Source organism: Emys orbicularis, chromosome 18, assembly GCF_028017835.1.
Source record: "Emys orbicularis isolate rEmyOrb1 chromosome 18, rEmyOrb1.hap1, whole genome shotgun sequence".
In the NCBI taxonomy this organism is placed as follows: Eukaryota; Metazoa; Chordata; order Testudines; family Emydidae; genus Emys; species Emys orbicularis.
The window spans coordinates 7,089,954-7,112,230 of NC_088700.1; the positions used below are offsets into that span (position 1 = coordinate 7,089,954).

Consider the following 22,277-nt stretch of genomic DNA (forward strand, 5'->3'; position numbering starts at 1 on the left):
TGCCCTTCAGAGCTGTAGGCTCTGCTGATGTAAACACAAGGCAGCTAGCTGGCTCTGATACACAGCAGAATTTTTCACCACTCTATAAAGTGCAGCCCTGCAATTAATTAGCTCCAACCTGAACTTCTCAACTGCTCTTTTGTTTCCTGTAGTTTCCACAAGGAAGGTCCAACCAAGTTATTTATCCTAATGACTCTTCCCACAGCTCATTACAGTGATGGTTTTCAACCTTTTTTTCATTTGCGGACCCCTACAAAATTTCAGATGGAGGTGCGGACCCAATTGGAAATCTTAGACATAGTCTGCTGCGGACCCCCAGGCATCCACGGACCACAGGTTGAAAACCACTTCCTTAGAGACATTTATGTACTTCATCCATACGGTCAGTTTAAAACAGCGCTGAATACTCATTTACTCATAAGCTTCAAAGAGGTGGACTTGAAAGAGAAAACTATAAGTGATCAGTTATTTTAAACCACCATTGTAGGTAGGCAGGGGGATGAGGAGCCAGGGTATGGTCTTATGGGGCCAGGGTATGGTCTTACCGAGATCTACCAGAGAATGCTTCACAGACACCAAAATCACGTCACAGGAGGCTAATGGGAGTTCTGCTATTAGCTTCAATGGGAGCCCAGAATGAAAACTTCAGAGCCCCCGTAACACTTTGGTTTAGAGGTGTGGGAGGGAAGTATTTAGCATGCACACAGCATCACCTCTGGAGACACAGGCCTGAGATGGTAGGGACATCTACACAGGATTTCCCTCGCTTCTGCTAAAACCGGAAGCCTCTAAACCAAGACCAGCCAGGCTTGATCCATGTGGTTTTTCATTATCACAGAATGGTAGGACTGGGAGGGACCTCAAGAGGTCGTCTAGCCCAGTCCCCTGCACTCATGGCAGGACTAAGTATTATCTAGACCAGTGGTCTCCAAACTTTTTTGATCGCGCACCCCATCAGTAAAAAATTTTTGAGCACGCACACCCCTGCTCCCGGCTGTCAAAGCAAAAAAAAAAGCTGCTCGGACACCCGGCCGAACTGCCGAGGGGAAAAAAAAAAAAGCGGCGCTGCTCCGGTGGCGCTCCTCCTGCCGTGCACCCCGAAGGATCCTCTTGCGCACCCCCTGGGGCACGTGCACCCCACTTTGGAGACCACTGATCTAGACCATCCCTGACAAGTGTTTGTCTAACTTGCTCTTAAAAATCTCCAGTGATGGAGATTCCACAGCCTCCCTAGGCAATTTATGGTGTGAATCTATTCAGTACCAACAAACAAACCCCCACTCTAATCAGACTCTCATCTCAGCTATGAATGGGAAAGATGCTCATTGACTTCAGTGGGCTTTGGAGCAAGCCTTTATTTTGTGCATTGTCTTCCATACAATAGGCCAGATTCTCATCTCAATTCCACCACTGTAAATCTGGAATAACTCCAGACTTCTTTGGCATTACACCAGAATTACACCACTTTTGCCAAAAGGAGAATCTGATCCTCAGATAAGACAGCCTGATTTCAAGTTCTGATCGTAAGAGCCTCTGAGTACAGATGTCTGTAAGATGGCAAAGAAGCATAAATGGAGAAAATAAACTCTACAATAACATGTTTCCATATTTGGCCCCAATCCCTAGCTGGTGTAAACTGGAATAGTTCAACTGAAGTCACTGGAGCAACGCTGATTAACAATAGCTGAGAATCTAGCCTATTGTCTCTGTATCGTTCCTTGGAAATTAAATAAACAGTCACAAACCTCATGTGTGAGAACATGGGAGCAGAATTCTTTGCAACGTGATGGTTCTATGGGAAACTAAACTCCTGGACCTGCAGAGAAGGCGCTAATATTAAACTGACCTTCCTCAGGGATATCTTTAACATTATGCACCACATGGGGCCTTCCTTGCTGAATTTATAGTAAATGCACATTTTTATTGGTCTATTCCAGTGGTTCTCAACCTATTTACCATTGTGGGCCGCATATACAGCCCAGAATGTGTTATGTGGGCCACACCCAATGCTACCTGTATGACCCTGTGGATGTCACCTGGGCCACAGGTTGAGAACCACTGGTATTCCCTATGTGCAAAAAACCTTAACGTATTCAAATAAGCGCAAAGCTTAATAAGCAAGCATCAAACTAGAATCGCTACACTTCTGTCACTTGGGTTATTGTAAGCTGTTTGGAGCCGTCTCTTTGCTCGGTGTTTGTACAGCGCCTAGCACAATGGGGTCCTGGTCTGTTACTCGGGCTCCTAGGCACTACCACAACACAAATAATAAATAGGAATAATATCATCCTTCTAACAGCACTTCCAGAGTATCCTGCAGGATCAGGCTTTTACCTAATAGTCACTGGGCTCTGAATATCGCTGCTAAAGGGATGTTTAGTGACTATGTTTCAAAAGTTGTCAGTAGTGAAGAGTAACAGCCAAGCATCAAATACCATCGGCAAGCAGAGCAGTCCAGTTAATGGGAGTGCTGAGATCTGTCAAATTCCCCACGGGGTTCAATGGTTTTAAATTAGAATAAAAGCCAATGTGCACCCAATCCGCCTGCCATTCAACCCATTGACTTCAGAGGATTTTGCGGGATGCAGATCAGGGGAGAATTTGGATCTTAAGGCCAGATTCTGCTCTCAGCTGTCTCCAATGGAATTATGCTGGATTTACAATGGAGCGGTTTCCAGATTTACATCGGTGTAACAGAGCAGTACGTGGCCCTCAGCATTGAAAGTACAATGGAGGAGCTTTCAACACCAAGGGCCAAATTCTCCTCAGTTACATCAGTGCAACTGCTGCAGTGATATGCAGACAGCCAGCACATGGTATTACAGTCGCCCCATTTACCACCTCCGAAGAGGGGGTAGGAGCACATGGCCCTGGGACTGGCTCTCTGCACAGAGGTGAATTTCCCCCCACACCTAGTTATCCTGCTGATGGTGAAACGGACCGCCAGAACGGTCTCACACAGTCACTCTCCCTTCTACCTTATGGCTCACAAAGCTTTTTGCCTGTAAATAAGGAATACACTACAGGGCTTGTTCCTGAAGACTCTGACATATGCAGCCCGTATTCAAGCAAAGTCCTCCTGAGTCTAAGAACTGCAGCACTGGGCCCGTATGTTGGCATTTGCGTGGCCATGCTCTGACACCCCTGCCCACACAGCCCATTTTTGCCCTGGTTACCCTGAAAACGCAAAAGTTTACACCCCATGTCCTTCGAGTTGAGCCCTTGAAAGCTTCCTGCTGCTGGACAGACCATTACACTCCAGGAATGCCATTCCATTGACTTCCTGCATTCGGCTTCAGCTCCACACACCTGCTCTGGGGATGCAGGACACCAATTGCCAAAGCTCCATGTTAGTTCAGCTACAGCCAAGTAAATCATTTACCTCCTGGCGGTTGTGGCACTGCACTGAACCATGCGGAGGTCTCCAAATATACACACTTCCAGAGAAACAAAACTGTCCCATGTTTAGATGCGGCAGCAGAAGCAGAATTACATGGAGGAATCACAAAGCCTGTGGTTCAACTCCAGTGTCCAGGAGCAGAAATGAACAGATACTAAAAGTCTTGGCATAATTCTTCCTACACCAAAAACGACTCAAGTTATTACTGCACAACGGGCCAGAAAGTAGAGTGAGCGCCATTAAAAACTGGGCAGGTACCACCCGCAGGCGTTTACCACAGGACGGGGGGCTCAGTACACCCCCTTCTAGGCACAGGGGGATAAACAGCCATCTCCGAATGGTGCCCAGTGTGATGAAGAGCAAGAGGCGCCATTTGAAAGGCAGGCTCCGTTAGTCTGGAATTTGCACTGGACTCTTGTTTTCCTCTATGCGCTTAGATCCCTGTAGTGCCTAGGCCTGACACAACAGGCTTTATTCAGTGGATGTGGGAGTGGCACAAAAGTGTCCTTTGTACTTCCCTGATCTGGTGTGCCAGGCCGGTCCCTTGGTGCCAGTTAGAGGCCGAAAACCCCTCCTTCTGTGTCAGAGGCCTCTTTCAGTGTCCAATCCCAAGAGATGCTGAGCATCCACAAATCCCACCCAGGTGAGTGGGAACTGCTCATCACCTGTCTGGATATGGCCCTCAGACAGGTGGATGGATTCCTATCTAACATCTAAGCCAGCCACCTATATATATATATATATATATATGGAGATCTACCTATCTCATAGAACTGGAAGGGACCCTGAAAGGTCATCAAGACCAGCCCCCTGCCTTCACTAGCAGGACCAAGTACTGATTTTGCCCCAGATCCCTAAGTGGCCCCCTCAAGAATTGAACTCACAACCCTGGGTTTAGCAGGTCAATGCTCAAACCACAGAGCTATCCCTCCCCCTTTAAAAAAATGGAGATATGCCTCACCTTTCACATCAAAAGTCTACTTTGCTTTGGGAAGATACAGATGTTGATGTAGGATCCTGCAAGTAAATGCAGGCTCCTCTACCCTACAGACTTGATTTATGGCCCTGAAAAACTATACCCATACCCTGGAGATAGCTTAGCCATGGGAACTCACCATAATGACCACACGTACACCAGCCTATGGTAATTGCGCCCTGAGGCTACTAGTTGGTTAAATATGTTTATGCTCTATAAATTTCACATTCCACTCACGTACATACAGTTACCAGTCAGGACGTCTATGAACATGAGCAAAGTGAGGGTCAGGGCACCTCCAGGTCCGGAAAGAAAAAGTTAATTTACAAAGGATGTTAGTTTAAAACTTGCTAATTGCTTGCTGATGTATGTTATTCAGCCCTTTAACTGCCAAATTGTTTGTTTCTAATGTTTTACAAATAGAGGGGCAAAGAAGGTGGGGAACAAGTGGAACCATCTAATGCAATATACAATAAACCAGGGGTTCTCAAACTGGGGGTCGGGACCCCTCAGGGAGTCACGAAGTTATGACATGGGGGGTCGCGAGCTGTCAGCCTCCACCCCAAACCCTGCTTGGCCTCCAGCATTTATAATGGTGTTAAATATATAAACAAGTGTTTTTAATGTATATGGGGGGGTTGCACTCAGAGACTTCCTGTGTGAAAGGGGTCACCCGTACAAAAGTCTGAGAATCCCTGCAATAAACAATAACCCCCTTTGGGCCAGAGCATCAGCTAGCGGAAATCAGCAGAGCTCCATTGAAGTTAACGTAGTTATGAAGATTCACACCAGCTACGATTCTAGCCCTTTGAGGTCAGATAGTTCTCACAGGGCAGGTTCAAGCGATGAAGAAAAAAAAAACCCATAACATACGGGCAGAATCCCTACGAGCAGTGTAGCTACATCTGCCATCATGAGCGCAGGTGATCAATAAACAGGATCACACAAGTTCTAAGGCTCTTCATTCTTCTAAGTCTTGCTCAGAGTCTCTGGTGGCATTTAAGGAAATCGGCGTGACACACTCCTGTTCCCAAGCCCTGGGCTGAGGGATTGGAATAACTCAATGTGTTTTTGTGGAGGCAGAATCTGAATCAGCTCAAGATGGCGACAAGAGGGATTTCACCACGGCCAGATTCTCAGTTCATCAGCGTCACTCTGCTGATTTCAATGATGAAACACTTTGCACAGGCACAAGGCAAAAGGCACTGGAGAATGAGCCCCCTACACCCGTTCTGAGAAACTTCCTAAATGATGTTTGGCAGGGAGGTGGCCGGGCCCTGCAACCAGTTTCTTGCACGGAGCACGTGACAACAGATATAGGCAAAGTTCAGCCATGAAATCACCCTTCCAATCCCTCTGCTGACTGTTTGAGAATAGAAGCCACATTGGGATGGGTGGGGGAAAAGTAATATCTGAAAAAAATCCCTATAAACCAGCATAAAACAACACAAGGGGCCAGATCCTCAGCTGGTGTGAATGGATGAAGCTCGGCGGACTCGGGGGGCAGTGCTGATTTATGCCAACTGAGGATCTGGACCAAGATTCTCTTCCACTGGAAGCTGCAACAGGGGATGCTGATGCTTTTGTATTTTTAATCTACCCTCTTTCCCCAAGTCTCCAGACTCCAACCCTGTTCCTTCCGAACACATGAGATCAGACTTGAAACGACCACCCAGGAGCCTCAACGTGGCTGAATCACCAGGAGACTGTTCCTTTAAGAGTTTCCTCTGGTTGATTGTTTCACACTCCACCCTCTTCCTGTCCAGCATGGAGGCGACGTTTTTTCTTTGTTATTATTTCATGGAAATAACGTTGGGCTAAAGCACATGAGAAATATCAAACCAGAAGGAAACATCCGTCCTTTAAAATGAGATAACAATGACTGAGCAGTTGAATAACCCAGAGGCCACAAAAGACTGCAGAATTAAGACTGTCGCTGTAGCTTTCTGGTTGTCACCACAAAAATTATTTTAATCTAAAATAATAATCTCTTGCTTTTTAAAATCGAGGTTTAAACAAATAGTTCCCCAACTCCTACGGGTCAGATCCATTGGCCACTGCAGTTTTTTCATTGACCTCCACAGCCTTTGGATCAGGCCCTATATCCAGAAGTTGAGCCATAAGGCTACAGAGATTCATAAACAAAAGGAAGTACTTTAGCAAACTGACCTTTTCCTCACTGCAAACCTAGTGGTTAGATTTAACCTGTTCCTTCGCCTTAAAAGCCGCTTTGCTACACAGGGCCAGATTCTCAGCACGTTGGAATAACCCATAGGCGCCAACTCTGTGGGTGCTCCGGGGCTAGAGCACCCACGGAAAAAAATTGGTGGGTGTTCAGCACCCACCGGCAGCTCCCCGTAGCCCCGCCCCGCGCCCCTGCTCCAGCTTGCCTCCGCCTCCTCCGCGAGCACACCGCCACGTCCTGCTTCTTCCCCCTCCCTCCCAGCACTTGCGCCGCAAAACAGCTGATTCGCGGGGCAGGGAGGGAGGGGGGAGGAGGGGGAACGCGGCGTGCTGGGGGAAGAGGCGGAGGCAGGGATTTGGGGAACGGATCCAATAGGGGCAGGGAGGGGGTGGAGTTAGGGAGAGGACTTTGGGGATGGGGTTGGAATGGGGTGGAGTTGGGGCGGGGGGCGCGGGCACACACCGGCGCCAGAAAAAGTTGGTGCCTATGGCGTAACCCCCTGATTTCAGTGATGAAACACAGGTGGGACTGAATTCGTACTTCAGCCCCCTCCCAAACCATGTGCTTTTAACTAGTGGAACAGGGGCTTGCTGGGAATAAAATTCGCATGTCACAACAATCTTAGACCAGTCCTATTCATTTGCGATGGTACCAGTCCAAAATATAACTGTACCAATGTTTAATTAGGACCTATCACTGCAAGTCAAAGTGATCTTCAGAAAAACCTTTTCATCTGATCTGGGAACATGTTTGATTCAAATGAGAGCCTATTCCTTAAAGCCACAGTTAACACACACCACAAAACCACACTTGTCAGTGCTGTTGCAGTCAGTGGCTAGCATCACCATCTGCTGGTACAAACTTTTGCAAACCAGGCTTTTTAAAGTTACAAATCCAGGGCAAGAGTTTGGTGTTGGGTTATTTTTACCTTGAGTTAAGTTCCTCGCAAGATCCTGTTAGGTGAAACATCACAATAATCTTTCTAGCTATTTGCAAGATCATATTATTCCTGCATAGGAACTCTAAAGAGACAAGGTGGGTGAGGTATTATCTGTTATTGGACCAACTTCTGCTGGTGAGAGAGACCAGCTTTTGAGCTCACACAGAGCTTTTCTTCAGGTCTGGGAAACATACTCCGAAACGCGCAGAAGAGCTCTGTATAAGCTTGAAAGCTTGTCTCTCTCGCCAACAGAAGTTGGTCCAATAACAGATATTACCTCACCCACATTGACTCTTTAATGTCCCGGTACCGACACAGTTAGAACTACACTGCATATAGGAACTCTAAAGGCAATTTAATTAGGCCACTTCTGTTGCAAGACCTCTAGCTGATCAAATGCCCAGGCCTCTTCATTCAATTAAAGCTCTATGTACAAGACGGACTGGCAAGGAGACAATAAGATAAAGGACCAGGAGTTTTAGGAAATGTAGCTGTAAAATAACAAAAGTAAGTGAAAGCTCATCATTTCACCCTGGTGATTTGTGTTCCATAACAGGGCTTATACACTGATAACTCTGAAACCAAAGTTACTTTCAAGTAACTCAGTTAGCTCTCTGCTGTAATGAGTATCCACAACAAATGCAGAGATACTTCTCCACTGGAGTAGCTTCTCCCTCGTACACTATTTATTTCACTCCACTTTCTAATTGGATTTGTGGGGGAAGCACAAAGGGGCTTTATGGCCAAACTGTGTTAAGTGCCAGGCCAAACTGAGATGTGGCCTCTAGCCAAAATGGTATGTTTCATTCAGGCGCCAATGGGAGGTGCCAACTTTTTCCACTTCTGCTATCTGTGCTCTTAACTTTGCTTTGTTTAAGGGGCTTGGAAGCAAAACTCCTAGTAAAGAGATCCTTAGAGAAGTCTGAAAAATAAGATTTTGCTAATCCCTATCAGCTACCTTGGAAGTTACATCTCATCCAACGTCTCAGTCCCTACCAAACTTGCCTTCCCGAAATCATCATCCATTAAAAGTTCAACCTACACAGACAGCATTCAATATTAATGACTACTGAAACCTTAGTTTCCTGCAAAAACAGCTCACACATTTGCAAGCGGCTCTGTATTTGTGGTCAAGAAGATAAGTCACTTACGGCTGCCAGCAAAGAAATTCTTCAAAGATACCAAACACTCTCTTTTTCTCTTAAAAAAGACAGATACTTTGGAGGCTTTTCCTCCTTCTAATAGAGCTTGCACACATCAGATCTAATTAGATTCCACTGCCATCTGCACATGCAATGTAAATCGGGAGTTGCAGGGAATTGGAACTTAAGAGAGAGAGAGAAAGAAAGAAAGAAAGAAAGAAAGAAAGAAAGAAAGAAAGAAAGAAAGAAAGAAAGAAAGAAAGAAAGAAAGAAAGAAAGAAAGAAACCACAAGGAAAAGGAGGGGTGTAGGGATGGGGTGGGGGATGGAAAGAGTTATGCATTCGGGGAAGCCATACATGATTAGTCACACAGCATTAATCTGCCTCCCTTAACAATAGCTGCCGAATTTCGACCGAATCCCAGCTGTCGTTCTTTGAATGAAAGAAAACAAGATTTAGAGCGTCAAGCGTTGGTAAGGGCTTCTGCAAAAAAAAAAAAAAGTGGCGTGCATTCATTAGTAGCTCACAAAGGGACCCAACTTTTGTCCATTAAATTGTTCATGTGCCTGATTAATTTGCTGATTTTTTTTCCAAGGGGGTGGCAGTTTGGGTGAAAGGGAGGGGGCAGGAGATGCCAAACTGGGCAGAATAACCCAACTGAAGCAGACACGCAAACCTGATCTTTCCGCTCCCCCCCGAATGTTGTCGAGGAAGATTGCTATTCAACAGTTGGCATGGAAATGCCGTCAGGTCCCTCTGCAGAGGGGAGCTCTGAATTGGAAGTCTGGACTGGACAAGACTGTCTTCTTGGCAAGCCCCAACCTCACACACGCTTAACAGGTGGATGGGGGAGGCTGGCTGGAAAACAAACCCATTCGGATTTCGTTTATGTAATAGTTAAAAAAAAACAACCCAAAACTGGAATCTTATTCATTTCTCTTTGGTTATTGTTCCTTGGATGGTTGGAGTGAATCAGTCATCGCTGTGGTGTGTCGATTAGTGAGTCCTTCAGGGAATCCCAACATTTTACACATCAGATGGCTCCATGATCCAGGATTGGAGAAAGCCGGTCAGAGAACCGTCACATAAAACTACCTTGCAGGGAAAAGGTGCCTCCCTCTTACTGAGTGAACCATGCATTCTTATGAGCCTAATCCTGCAACACAGCATGGGCCATATCCTTGGCTGGGGAACATTGACTTCAATGGAGTTATGCTGATGTGCCATAGCTGAGAGCCTGGCCACAACCGCCTTCAACTCCCATTGACTCTAATGGGAGGTGGCGGCCCCTTGTCACACCCACTGAAGTCAATGGATACCTAAATATCTGTTTATTTCAGTGGCAGCAGAATCAGAATCATGACGTTAGGAAGATCACGCTCTATTGTAAATTGACATTATGGTGTCCACAATTCAAAAAGCATGTTGATAAACTGGAGGCAGTTCAGAGAAGAAGCAGGAGAAGGAGAAGGAAAACATGCCTTATAGCAACAGACTCAAGGAGCTCAATCTCTAACAAAGAGAAGGTTACAGGATGACTTGATTACAGTCTGTAAGTACCTACATGGGGAACAAATATTTATTAATAATGAGCTCTTCAACCTAGCAGAGAAAGGTATAACACAATCCAATGGCTGGAAATTGAAGCTAGAAAAATTCAGATTTAGAAATAAGCTGTAAATTTTTAGCTGTGAAGATAATTAACCACTGGAATAATTCATCAAGGGTCTCCATCACTGGCAATTTTTAGATCAAGACTGGATGTTTTTCTAAAAGATCTGCTCTAGGAATTATTTTTGAGAAGCTCCACGGGTTTGCTATACAGGAGGTCAGATTAGGTGATCACAGTGGCCCCTTCTGGCCTTGGAATCTATGAATCTATGAATCATGGGGTTGTCACTGAGGCTTTGTCTTCACTACCCGCCGATCCGGCGGGTAGCAATCGGTCTATCGGGGATCGACTTACCGCGTCTAGTGAAGACGCGGTAAAATCGATCCCTGATCGCTCTGCCGTCGACTCCGGAAATCCACCTCGGCAGGAGGCGGCAGCGGAGGCGGCGGCAGCGGTCGACTTTCCCGCGTCCTCACCGCTAGGTAAGCCGACCTAAAATACGCAACTTCAGCTACGGTATTCACGTAGCTGAAGTTGCGTATCTTAGGTCGGACCCCCGCTGCAGTGTAGACCTAGCCTGAGTGTGACCTCTGGCCAAAGGGTAGGGTAAATAATAGGATTCTCTTAAAATGCTTGCTGGATTTTTTGCAGTGGACATTAATGCTTTTTACAGGCCCAGCAGGTGGTCTCTGAAGCACAAGATTCTGGGGCCAGAAGCAGGAGCTTGTCCTGGAGTGAATTAAAAAAACAACTGAATAAGGCTATCAAGAGTCTCCCTTAGAAGTTACTTATTGGTCCAGATGGTACTAAATCCTGCTCCACTGCCTTCAACAGGGTGACACATTTGGCCCTTTCTTGTATTTCCCCCCAACCGGGACACCATGCTTGACTCCTATTCAAGTAGGACTGGATCCCAATATGGCTGCAAATTATTCTTGCACCTCAAATAAAGGAAATGCTTTTCCTCTTTTCGAATTCAGGTCCTTCAAAGCAAAGTCAACTTTATGGCAATGTGTTCATCTAGATAAAGGGAACTCATTGGCTCAGTTCTCTTTTATACTTACAGGCATACCCCAGTCCCATTGGAGTAAGTTTCACACTTTCCCCCATTCAAGCAGGATTCGGCAGGCTGGGTACATCGTAAACCTGCAAACAGAAGATGAGAATTAGCCAGAAGTTAGGCCATGTCTACCCCACAAAATTACATTGACCGTTGGCATACAGACGCCTCAATAATTATATCACTTGTGCGTGTTGACACTTTGCTCCTTGTGTCGGCGGTGTGCGTCCTCAGCAGGAGCGCTTGTATCAAGTGAACTGTCAGCGTGGGGCATTGTGGGACAGCTTCTGAAGGCCAGTAACAGTCGACGTAAGCAATGGAATGTCTACACTGATGCTGTGTCGACCTAACTACATCAACCTTGACGTTACGCCACTCGTGGAAGTGGAGTTATTAAATTGGCGTGCCAGGGCAGTTCTGACAGCGGGAGTGAAATTTTAGCATAGACACTTCCATAGTTAGGTCGATGTAAGCTGCCTTGCGTTGACCTAACTCTGTAGTGTAAACCAGGCCTTCAAAACCTCTATTAGCCTAATCCCCAGAGAGAACAAACGGAGTCTTTTGCTGATCAAAGGCCTTCTCTTACTCAAGTCAATGAGAGGGGGTCTTATATTAGTCTATATCAGCAGGCTCACAGAGACTCTAGCTCTGCTAAACCTCTGGAAGCGATGGGCTCTCAGTAGAAGATGTCATCAAATGATGCAACACATAAAAATGCATGGCTAATTGCACTGGGCCGAGCTGTGACCAGTTTCTAGGCAGCATGTGATTTCAAAGGGGGCTGGCATAACATGGCCCAGTCTCTTGTCTTTTATGCAGGGAAAAGCTGGCCTGAAAAGATCATTTTTGCCAACTTCATGGATTTCGGACTCAATCTTTCATTCCTTATTCAGCTACACTCCGAAGGAGCTCAATGGGAGCACTGCCTAAGTATGGAGTCGGTCAGGCCCTTAGGGTTTGGGTGACATGGGCTATTCTAAAAACCTAACCAAGGGGACCAACCGGTAACCATTACTCATGGGAGTAATCTTTATTTAAGTGAGTAGTCCACTGAAGCCTACTAGGGTAAGGATTTCAGGATCTGGTCCTTTGGGCCAAATTCTGCTCTCAGTTATCCTGGAATTACTCCTGATTTTACATCTCAATCTGGCCTGTAGATTGTAAACTTTTCAGGGCACAGCCCCTTGGCCAAAATTGACTCTCACATTGGGGTAAAACCAGAGTAACTTCAGATCAATCAATGGAGTTACTTCAGATTTACACCAGGGTCTCTTCAAGCAGAATGCATCCCTGGATGTTTGGTGTGTCTGCAAAGCCCCATGGATCTCTACAGCACTGCGTAAAAATAATTCAATAATAATTGCAGATAGGACTCTTAACCAATAAAAACCAGCGGAGGCCCACTGCAGTGGCATGGGACATTAGTGGAATGAAGGCTGCCCGTGACATAAGGTGTTTCCAATATGCAAATGGTGATGTACAATGGAATGCCACCAAACATATGGCGCCGTGCTAGCAATGCTGTATAACAGCTTACAGGGGAAAGGGGGCTGCCATGGAGCGTTAAAGAAAAGCAGTCACAGAGCAGCCTGGGCTGCTTTCACAAGGCAAAGTTATCTGCAAACTTTAAGTTCAGATTACAGGGCAGGCTCCCATCCTTGTTCTCAGCCACCTAGCTGGGTTTCTTTCCCCCCCTCTCCCCCACATACTGCTACTGTCCTGACTACAGAAAACGCTCCTGAAACTATTGCTCAATTGTCTGGCTGTTCAGATATTCATGGTTAAAAAAAAAAAGAGAAAGAAAGAAAGAAAGACAAAAAGTGGCTCCAGACTGTCCTACAGAGGGAGAACAGAGAGTCGTAAAGCCACAGGCGCACACTCCCCTCCTTGCTCGTGGGGAAAAGCAACAGCTGCAGAGTAGAGCCTTCCCTGATTCCTAACAAAGGGGGAAATCAGAGCTGCCCATTGTAAAACGTTACAGACACCTCTTGTTACATTATTTACTGTAGGGCAGCTCTCAATCCCTATCACCCTTGATACTCAATACCTGCTGCCTGAAAGATCTGATTGAGTCAACTAACAGCCCCACTACCTCCTCCCATGCCAACACACTGCAGCCTGTTTTCTTTGGAGAGGAGGGAATTAAGCCAGCCTGGGTCTCTCCTCAGTTATGCAAAATGAAGTGAAACTAGACAGCGCAAATGTTACCTAAACGGGGCTCTTCCCGGAAGGCTGTGATGACACCCTTACTATGAGTAAGACTTCTGACTTTATATCATAACTCTGAAGTACACAGGGGAAGGCTACACTACTTAAGGCATTAGTGTCTCAATGCTCAGTCCTACACTCCCTGATCTAAAAGCTCCAGGACAGAAACCTCAGTCTCTCTCCTGTTTAAAAATCCTTGCATTTAGGACAGATGCAGCTAGGCATCCTTTTTTTATACACACACGTATATATATAAACCCCAACAACATGCGAGGGCAGTGTGCAGGTATGAGAGATGGCTATACAGGCTGGCTGAGCACAGACCCCTTTTTTCTTTTATACATCAACACTGCGTCTCCTGGTAACCTCCCTTGCTGGCATCAGTGGCACTGGTTTCAGTGGGAGTCAGGGTGGCAGAATCCAACCCACTATGTTACAGTTAGCATCTGTTTGAGCCAAACACTTAAGGGCCAGAGTCTGCTGCCTTTTCACTGATTAACACTTACTCCGCGCTAGCAGGCCCCAGGAAGTTAGTGAGACTACTCACATGAGTAGGTGCTACTCCTGTATTTATACTCTTATATAGCGCTTTTCAAAAGCACTTCACCATCTTTATTTTTTCAGTGTTGTGAGGATAAAGGCATTGAAGTGCTACATTTCCAAGCAGAGATGCACAATACAATTATTTCTGCATGTTAAGGAGATTTTTTTTTCTTGAAAGCATCTTCCTACTCATTTCTCTCACCTTGGTGAAACTTATGCATCTTTCATTTTTAGGCCTTTTAGACTAAAAAAGAATTGTGCACAAGTTTCCATTTGATTGTTTCCCCAAAGGTTACTGCACTGTGCCGAAACACAACGGCCTCTGACATCCGCCCCAAAACTTGCAAGGAAAGGGCTGAGAGAACAAGAAATCTGACGTCGATTTGAGAAACAGGAAATAAAAAATTAACAAGGCTTTCAAAAAATAAAAACCAATCTCCGGCTTGTTCAGCACACCCTCCAGCCTTGAAAAGAGGACACGGTAAAGAGCTACTTTCTGAGCTTTGCTACATGAAATATTCGACTGCTGAGAAAAAAGAACTCATAAAAAAGCCCCCACACAACTCACCACATTGCTATCCTGAGATCAGTTCTCAAAACTACCCCCCCGCCCCCGCCACACACACACAGACAGAGGCTTGTTTTGTGTTACAAAACCAGTCATGCTTTCCAGCCTTGGTGATGGCAGCTTTTAAGGGTTTGCTCCTCTCAGGAGAGCTCGAGAGAATAAAGTTTTAATAAAGTTTTTCAGCTCAACCCACAGCCTCCTTCGCAGCCTCCTTGGCTCGGATTTGGTTGAGCGCTCAAGTTCTGCCACTTTGTGAGGCAGGATCAGCTCTTCCCCCAGATTGTTTTAAAAGCGAGGGGGTTAAACACACTGGATTCCCCCCCTGGAGCTATGTTTGCCACACACCCTCTCAGGTGGGTTGTGATCTTTTAAAATCGGAGGGGAGTGGGGAGGAGAGATTCCCTCTTGGAGGGCAGTTGGAAGCAGACAGCAAAGCAACAGCCACAGACACACACACCGATTTCACTCCGGATTGCTCATTTGCCTAATAAGAACAGAACTTTCCAAGCCACAGTCTTTTCCCCTTCAGCCTGCTCTGCCAGTCAGCCCTGCTTTCACTTTGCAAAGGGTTTCACCTGCCTTAGAGTGACCCCCGGGCTCTCCCCCGCTAGGACCCCCCAGCACCAAGGGGGTCTCTCCCCTTCTCCAGTTAGGAAGCCCCCTCTCCTCACGCCTGGCTGCCCCCCCCCCGGGGAGGGGGGGCACAGGGCAGGGGAAGAAGGGAAACAAACGGGCGAGAAAGTTTCCATTTCGCCGGCGAGAGAAGGCAGGACTTTGGCTGGGACATGCCGGAGCCCAGCTCCATCTCCCGGGGCGCTTAACTGCTGCTCCGCAGCATCAACTCTCTGGTGGCCACAGACCCCCCCCCGCCCCCGGCCCCATCCTCTCCCTTTCCCCCGGGCCCAGCCCTGGCCCCTACCTCGGCTCAGCACGGGCAGCAGCGACAGCAGGAGGCTCTGCACCAGAAGTTGCTGCATTCCTTCTCTTCGAGCTCCACACAGGCGTCTCTCTCTTGCGCTGGTCCTGGCCCCCCTTTCAGAGCCACATCGATCCCGGGGCGCCCCCAGCCAGCCGGCGGGCATGCAGGATCCCCCCCCCCCCAAAAAAGCACCCCAAACTCAGGCGGGAAAAGCAATCCGCTCCCAGGGAGAAATGCCCGGTGCCCCCGAGAGACGCAGAGAGCCGCAGCGCCCCGTGCAACCTCCGGCTGCAAATCCCCTAGTGAGGAGGAGGAGGCGGCTCTGAGCCGCGCTCTCCTCCCATTTCTTCCCCCCCCCCCCGATCCTTCCGCCCAGGTGCCCCGGGCTCAGCCCAGCCTGCCAAGGGGCAATGGGGAGCCTGCCCCTGGGCTGCCAAGGGGCAGGTGGGGGCGGGATCGTTTTGGGGAGCTGCTCCCCAAGCCCCTGCGCTCAGGAGGAGCCCGGGAAGGGGAACTCCTTGGCGTCGGGAAGTTTCCCAGACTGCTGGAAGTTGTGTGTGTGTGTGTGTGTGTGTGTGTGTGCACGCGGAGGGATCCCTGCGCTGCTCATCCCAAAGCTGGGTTGTGGTCCCCCGGGATGCCCTGCCCGCGGCACAGCCCCTGGCATTCTGCCCCCGGGCTCTGGGAGGGGGCCGGGGCCAGGCCGGGGCTGGTCGGAGGGTAGAAAACTCTGGGAAAGTGTGTTTGCCCCTGTGCAACAAGAGGGGGACTTGAGGCTGCATGTTGCTGGGGGGTCAGAGGGGCAAGAGCTGGGTGCTGCTAGAGGACAAGTTGTATCAGCTATTTAGGGGGGTGGACGAGAGTAAACCCCCCCCCCACTAGGACTGTGGGAAAAGTCATTGATAGCCAGACTGCCTAACCTGTGGACTGATGGGGAGAGGGGGGAACAGTATTCAAATACGGGCACAGCAGATGCACCCACAAAAATGTGAACTCAACCCCTGCACCTCCCAGAGCCTGCGTTGTGCATGCAAAAGTGTGCACCTGGCTCAGGTAACCCTGTGGCTAGCTACCTATCAGGGCAGGTAACCGCGGGGTTTTGTGAGAGCAGACAGGTTTGCCTGCCTTTCTGACAGGCCAGTCGGGGAGAGGGGGTCTGTTCAATTGTCCAGGTGCAGAGGGAGAGGATGCATTTTCACCAGAGCGGTGGATGCAACCTGCATTTTTGCAGGTGCAGTGCGAGCAGCTCCAAGTTTGACAAGTGCAACAGGTGAATAAACAGATCTGTGAGGCCACCTTTTGTGTCTGCCTTGAAAAACCTGGCCCCGAGTCCTGCAGTCCCAGACACCTCTGGGTCTCCAATGCATTGACTCTGTGATTGACTTTTGCTCTTGGAATGTTCTAGGTTACACAAAGTGAGGTGACTTATCAAAACCATCCCTATAAAGATTTATCCACCCCCAAAGCCCTGCATACTGGGAATGCATTTTTACCGACTCCTAGCATATATATTATGCTACAGTGGAAATAGCTTGAGTGGGGTCTGTTAATTTATTTCTTTTGTGCTGTAAACTTCTGAACTTTCAGCCAAAGCTCTGGCCAACAATAAAGAAAGAGATTAGATAACTAAATAAAAGAAGGCCTGGAAGCCAACGTCAGAGGAGGGAGGGGAAAAAAACAAACTTGAGCAAACTTCTAGCCAGACTCCTGCATGTGCAACATTAAATGCTGGCTGCTGCCATGTGCCCTAGCTACCTCTGTATTTTATTCTGGGCACCCTGTTCCTCTCGCTCTCTCCTGTTAGGCCCAGTCCTGCAAGGCAGAGAGCTGTCTCTGGAGTCAATAGGATTTCTGTGTGTGGAAGGCTTGCAGGATGGATTCCTAAATGTGACTCCCTCTAGGAATTTAACAATGACAGCTAATTGTAGTTACTAATACAATCACATGTATAAGGCCCAACCCCTCCTGCCCCACCTTGGTGCTCCAGCATGGCTTGAGCAATTACTATATAATCCCAGTCATTAAAGATGAACTGAAATCTGGACATCTGTCTAGGTGCCTAAATATAGATTTAGGTGTCAAATTCGAGGCACTCATGTTTGAAAATCTTGGCCAAAGTCTGTGCCTACAGTGAGCTCTTTCCTTCACCTCTCCCACTACTACACAACCAGTGATGTAGCACTAACAATGGCATCAAGTGTGGGAAGGCTCATGTACTCTCTTCTTTTCCACGGTGCCATCTAATCCTGCGCAGATGGTGGCAAAAAATGCCAGTGTCTTGTCTACAGTAGAGCTCCCTGTTTTGTAACCACATAATCGGTTCGTGCAACAGTGGGAAATGTGGAGAAAAAGCTGAGTGTGTGCAAGGCCTAAGGGATTTGCCCAAGGTCCCACAGCAAGTCAGTGGCAAAGTCAGGAAGAGGGCATAGACTTCTCATCTCAGTGCTTTCATCCCACTAGTGTACAGCTAGCCCTGCTAGCAACCTGGCACTTATCTTTTAATGGGATCCACCAGCACAGACTATGGTATCTGCACATGGATCTGTGCTAATGCATCCTGTGGGCCTCTATTTGCAAAGCAGTTCTGCCGCGTAAGGGACTGATCATTGTTTCAGGGAGAATCCAAGTGAAAACAGGATAGATGAATTGTCCTGAGCCAGCTGTAGTTATTTTGTCCCTCCTTTGTCTCCAAATGGTTCTGTTCAACCTCTACTGCTTGGTAACAGTGTCAGAGTCAGGGAACGTGCCTGTCCAGATTAGTGTGCATTTGGTTAAAGGAGGGAAGCGAGAGGGAAAGAGAGACCGACTCCACAATGGGTTATGAAAAGAAGTGACACCTCTCACTTGTCCACTTGTCCCTCTCACTTCATCTCCAAAGGCACCTCCCATCCTACACAGAGCTGGTGTTACCCCACTATTTCCTGCTGTAAATTATTTCCAGAGTGAGTGTGAAACAAATAAAAAAACGGAGGGGAAAGACTCTGTTCAGTAGATCAAAGGGAAGAGCCCCTCAGCATTATTTCTCAGTTGTACGCTCTCTTCGTTTTCCTTGTGTCTTTCGTCCTTCAAAACAGGCCTCTGATGTAGGTGCCCCAGCATGGATTTAGGGCGGTGATTTTCCAAGCGAGTTGGGCGTCCCTTTGAATTTAGTCACCCGTGAAAATCCAAGTCTAGGTACCCAGCTTTAGGCACCCAACTTTGGAAACTGTGGCCTTTGCCTCTGCATGCTGGCTACCCCCACCCCGTAAAATGGGGCTAATGCGAAATAATTTGCCCACCTTTTTCAAGTGACTCAAGCTCCATGGATAGATATTAAAAACAATAAGTACGTTCTGACTCTTATTGGCCCTGATCTGAAACACCCTGAAGCCCAAGAGGAGGTCTTTCCCTCGACTTCGTTGGGCTTTGGATCAGGCACGTTATGGACAGACAAGGAGCAAGGGGGAATATGTGCATTTACTTAAGTGCCTTTTATGCTTTACTGCTGTTAGGCCTAGAGTGAATGCAGTGTTCGATTTAAACACATAGGCAGGCGATGGTGACATCTGACGATTTCATGGTTTTGTATGTGCCCTGGGGTTGATAAGCCGACAAACTCTAGCTCTTAGCAGTATAGGGTGACCAGACAGCAAGTATGAAAAATCGGGACAGGGAGTGTGTGTGTGTGGGGGGGATAGGAGCCTATATGCATCCGAAGAAGTGGGTTGTAGCCCACGAAAGCTTATGCTCTAATAAATTTGTTAGTCTCTAAGGTGCCACAAGTACTCCTGTTATTTTTGCGGATACAGACTAACACGGCTGCTACTCTGAAACCTATATAAGAAGAAGACCCCCAAATCGGGACTGTCCCTATAAAATCGGGACATCTGGTCACCCTATAACAGTAGCTGTTGGCTGGTAGGCGTGGGTTTATGTTTCTACCTGAGCAGATAGCTTTAGTGCCTCTCTTTACATCTGTTATTTTCCACACTTGGGCAGGGAAGGAAACTTCCCCCCTGTGTTTTCCTCCCTTTTTCCTGTTCTCCAGTTTGAACTGGTCACAACAGCAGCTATGGGAGAATGAAGAAGATAATGGGGGTAGGGTTATAAATGCTGCCAAAACCCAGATGAGGGGACATTCCCGCACCTCGTTAACACTTAGCTGCTTTGCTGTCATCTCTTCTTTCCTAGTCTTCTCTTTGAGATTACAAAACATCAGGCCCGTTCTGTGCTGATTTGCACTCCCACTAGCTTCTTTCTTGTCAGTGGGGCTGCAGAGCAGAGCAGAACCGGCTTTGTGCATCTGAGTATGAGGTTTCTCCCTGGCAGAGGTGGATCTGGAATACTCCTAGGTATTCAGTTTCCCTCCACTTTCCCCACCTTGTCCATTGTGTTTGCACATTCACGAGCAGTTAGCAGGAGCCCTCTCTGCTCTACCTGCTTGGAAATACCTATGTTCCTTTGCCCGGGCTTGTTCTCTGAGCTGAGAAAGCACTGCACATGCAGGTTAGCTGTATGTCTCCTTGGGTTGTTCCCTCAAGAAACCTGTCTTGAGGGGTCCCACAACCCCAAATATGGCCTTGTGGAAGGATTCCAGACTCAAGGGGCTTGGAGAGGCGAGGCAGGGTGGTACTCGGGACCCCTGGGATCCCTCCCTGACCCTTCTGGGCCAGTCTCTTAGTCTCTCTGCACTCCAGTTTCTCCAGTGTTGACATAGGGGTAGCGAAACTCTTGTGAAAGGCTTTGAGGTTCTCAGCGGAAAGGTCCTTTATAAAGTTCTGCCACCCTTACCCCTGCTGAGTAATACCTTACTCCTCACATATAACCCCATTGGAGGATGAGGTTGCTAGCTGGTTCCAATCTAGCTCATGCTGGTAGTGACTGAAAGCTGTTATCATCAGACGGCTCTTTGGTGTCCCCCTCCAGCACTCTGTTAGCGAGTGACAGCACAGAAATCACCACAAGTGGCTTGGTTTGGGTAGTCTCAACAGCATCCCTGCGGAGACTGGAGAATGAACTCCCTTCTCCCCCCTAGGCCACATGTTGCACTGCAGTACAAGTAATTGTGTCAAGACCAGGGTAGTCCAAACAGTCAGAGCAGGGCAAGACGCACGCTGAGGTGAAATCTTGGCCCCACTGAAATCAGTGGGAGCCTTCTCATTGACTTTAACGGGGTCCGCATTTACAATAACAGCACCTAGATCATATAGGGTTCTTGTCACCTACAGCTCTCAAAGCACTTTACAAAGGAAATGGGTATCCCTATTTTACAGATGGGGAAACTGAGGCATGAAGCAGGGAAATGACTTGCCCAGGATCACCAAGCAGTAGAGGTGGGAATAAAACCCATGTCTCCTAAACCCTCGATTAGTGCGCTCTCTGCTGGTTAACACACTGGTAGCCATTGGCACCTAGTTTACTCTTCTGCTCCTACGGTTGGTGCCACCCGTGGATAGCGCAAAGACGGGGGAGTTTGAGAAAAACGCCAGTGTCGACACATGCCTGGGCGCTGGGCCTGAGGGCTCAGGGTTTGGGGAAACTGGGCCAAGCTTTCCCCACTGCCTCCATAGACTAGGAGAATGAACACCCAGGAGATGCACAAGAATGGGATGATGCCGTTGTTTTCCCCTGCCCCTCCACGAGCGGTCTGCAAGGTTTGGGCTCTGTGTTTGGAGAGGGATGAGACCGGGGGCAGGGAATGAGCATCAAACACACACGGGGAGATTTCTGCTGTGATGCTCAGCCACTGCTAAGGCCATTCAACTTCTGCTGCACGTTACAGGCCAAAGCCGCACCCTGAACAACAAGGGGCCCAATCCTGCTCCCATTGAAACCAATGGGAGTTTTGCCACTGACTCTGCTGGGGATAGAACTGAACCCAGTGAACCCATTGGGAGCGCTTCCACCGACTTCAGGAGGCACTTAGTACCTTAGCAGAAATGCTACAACTATAATGAAATGTCCCTTTTCCTGCTCAGACACATCAAAACCTACCTTTAATCTGTTAACATAATTTACCAAAAGGCTGATTATCCTGGCAGAGGGATCTTAGCACTGAGCTGCCTTTCATTCACTTATTTCAAAACACTTCCTATGAAGACTGCAACCCATATTTAAAAAAAAAAAAATGTTAATAGGCAAATTATAAAAATAAACCTTTTGTACTAAACTGAAGAAGTTACAGGAAAATAACACATCAAATGTTTAATTTGAGTAGACTTTCTGGGTTAAAATAATGGGATTTTAGGTAGTTTTCCAAATAACAATCATAAAATGGTTTTAATAGAAATAATGTAAAGTGTCCATATGATGAGTTGTTTAAAAAAATCCGGACACATATAAAATTTTTAGTAAGTTAAAACCAAATGGGTCAGAACCTGCGATTTTTGGAGGGCTGGGCTGTTTTTTTTTCTTTTTTCTGTTTTTGTTTTGTTACTTCAAACTAGGAAAATTATGTTCACTAAGCAAAACTTCATACAAATATAATCAGGTAGTGCACATCTGTAAATTATTTTCATGTCTCCAGGGGCTGGAAAAAAACCCTAAGTGAGACCAGCATTCGTCTCTATATTTTGCTTTGACAGCTCAGGAAAAAAATTGCCAAAAATCTGAGTTAGAGCACTGGGCTGGCGTGGGAAAGTTGGTTTAGTGAGAAATTTGCCCTAGGCTATTTAAATAAAAACAGGCGTTTTTTAATGGCAAATGCCTGTTAAACACAAGCAGCAACTGGTGTGTCTATTTCTTC

General features: G+C 47.3%; 1 protein-coding gene across 2 annotated transcripts in view; it reads right to left on the reverse strand.

The window, feature by feature from the left end:
* Window positions 1-19,921, reverse strand: part of NOTCH1 (notch receptor 1) — an 85,830-nt gene extending 65,909 nt beyond the window's left edge. The window contains exons 1-3 of one of the 2 annotated variants that reach the window (XM_065418973.1): window positions 19,904-19,921; window positions 15,554-15,590; window positions 11,320-11,401 (exon numbers count right to left, since the gene is read on the reverse strand). In XM_065418973.1, coding sequence (XP_065275045.1) covers window positions 11,320-11,401; window positions 15,554-15,590; window positions 19,904-19,921 — 137 coding nt within the window. Of the gene's footprint in view, window positions 1-11,319; window positions 11,402-15,553; window positions 15,840-19,903 lie in introns of those variants that run through there. The other variant, XM_065418972.1, reaches the window with a different exon arrangement.
* Between the last annotated feature and the right edge of the window lie 2,356 nt (window positions 19,922-22,277).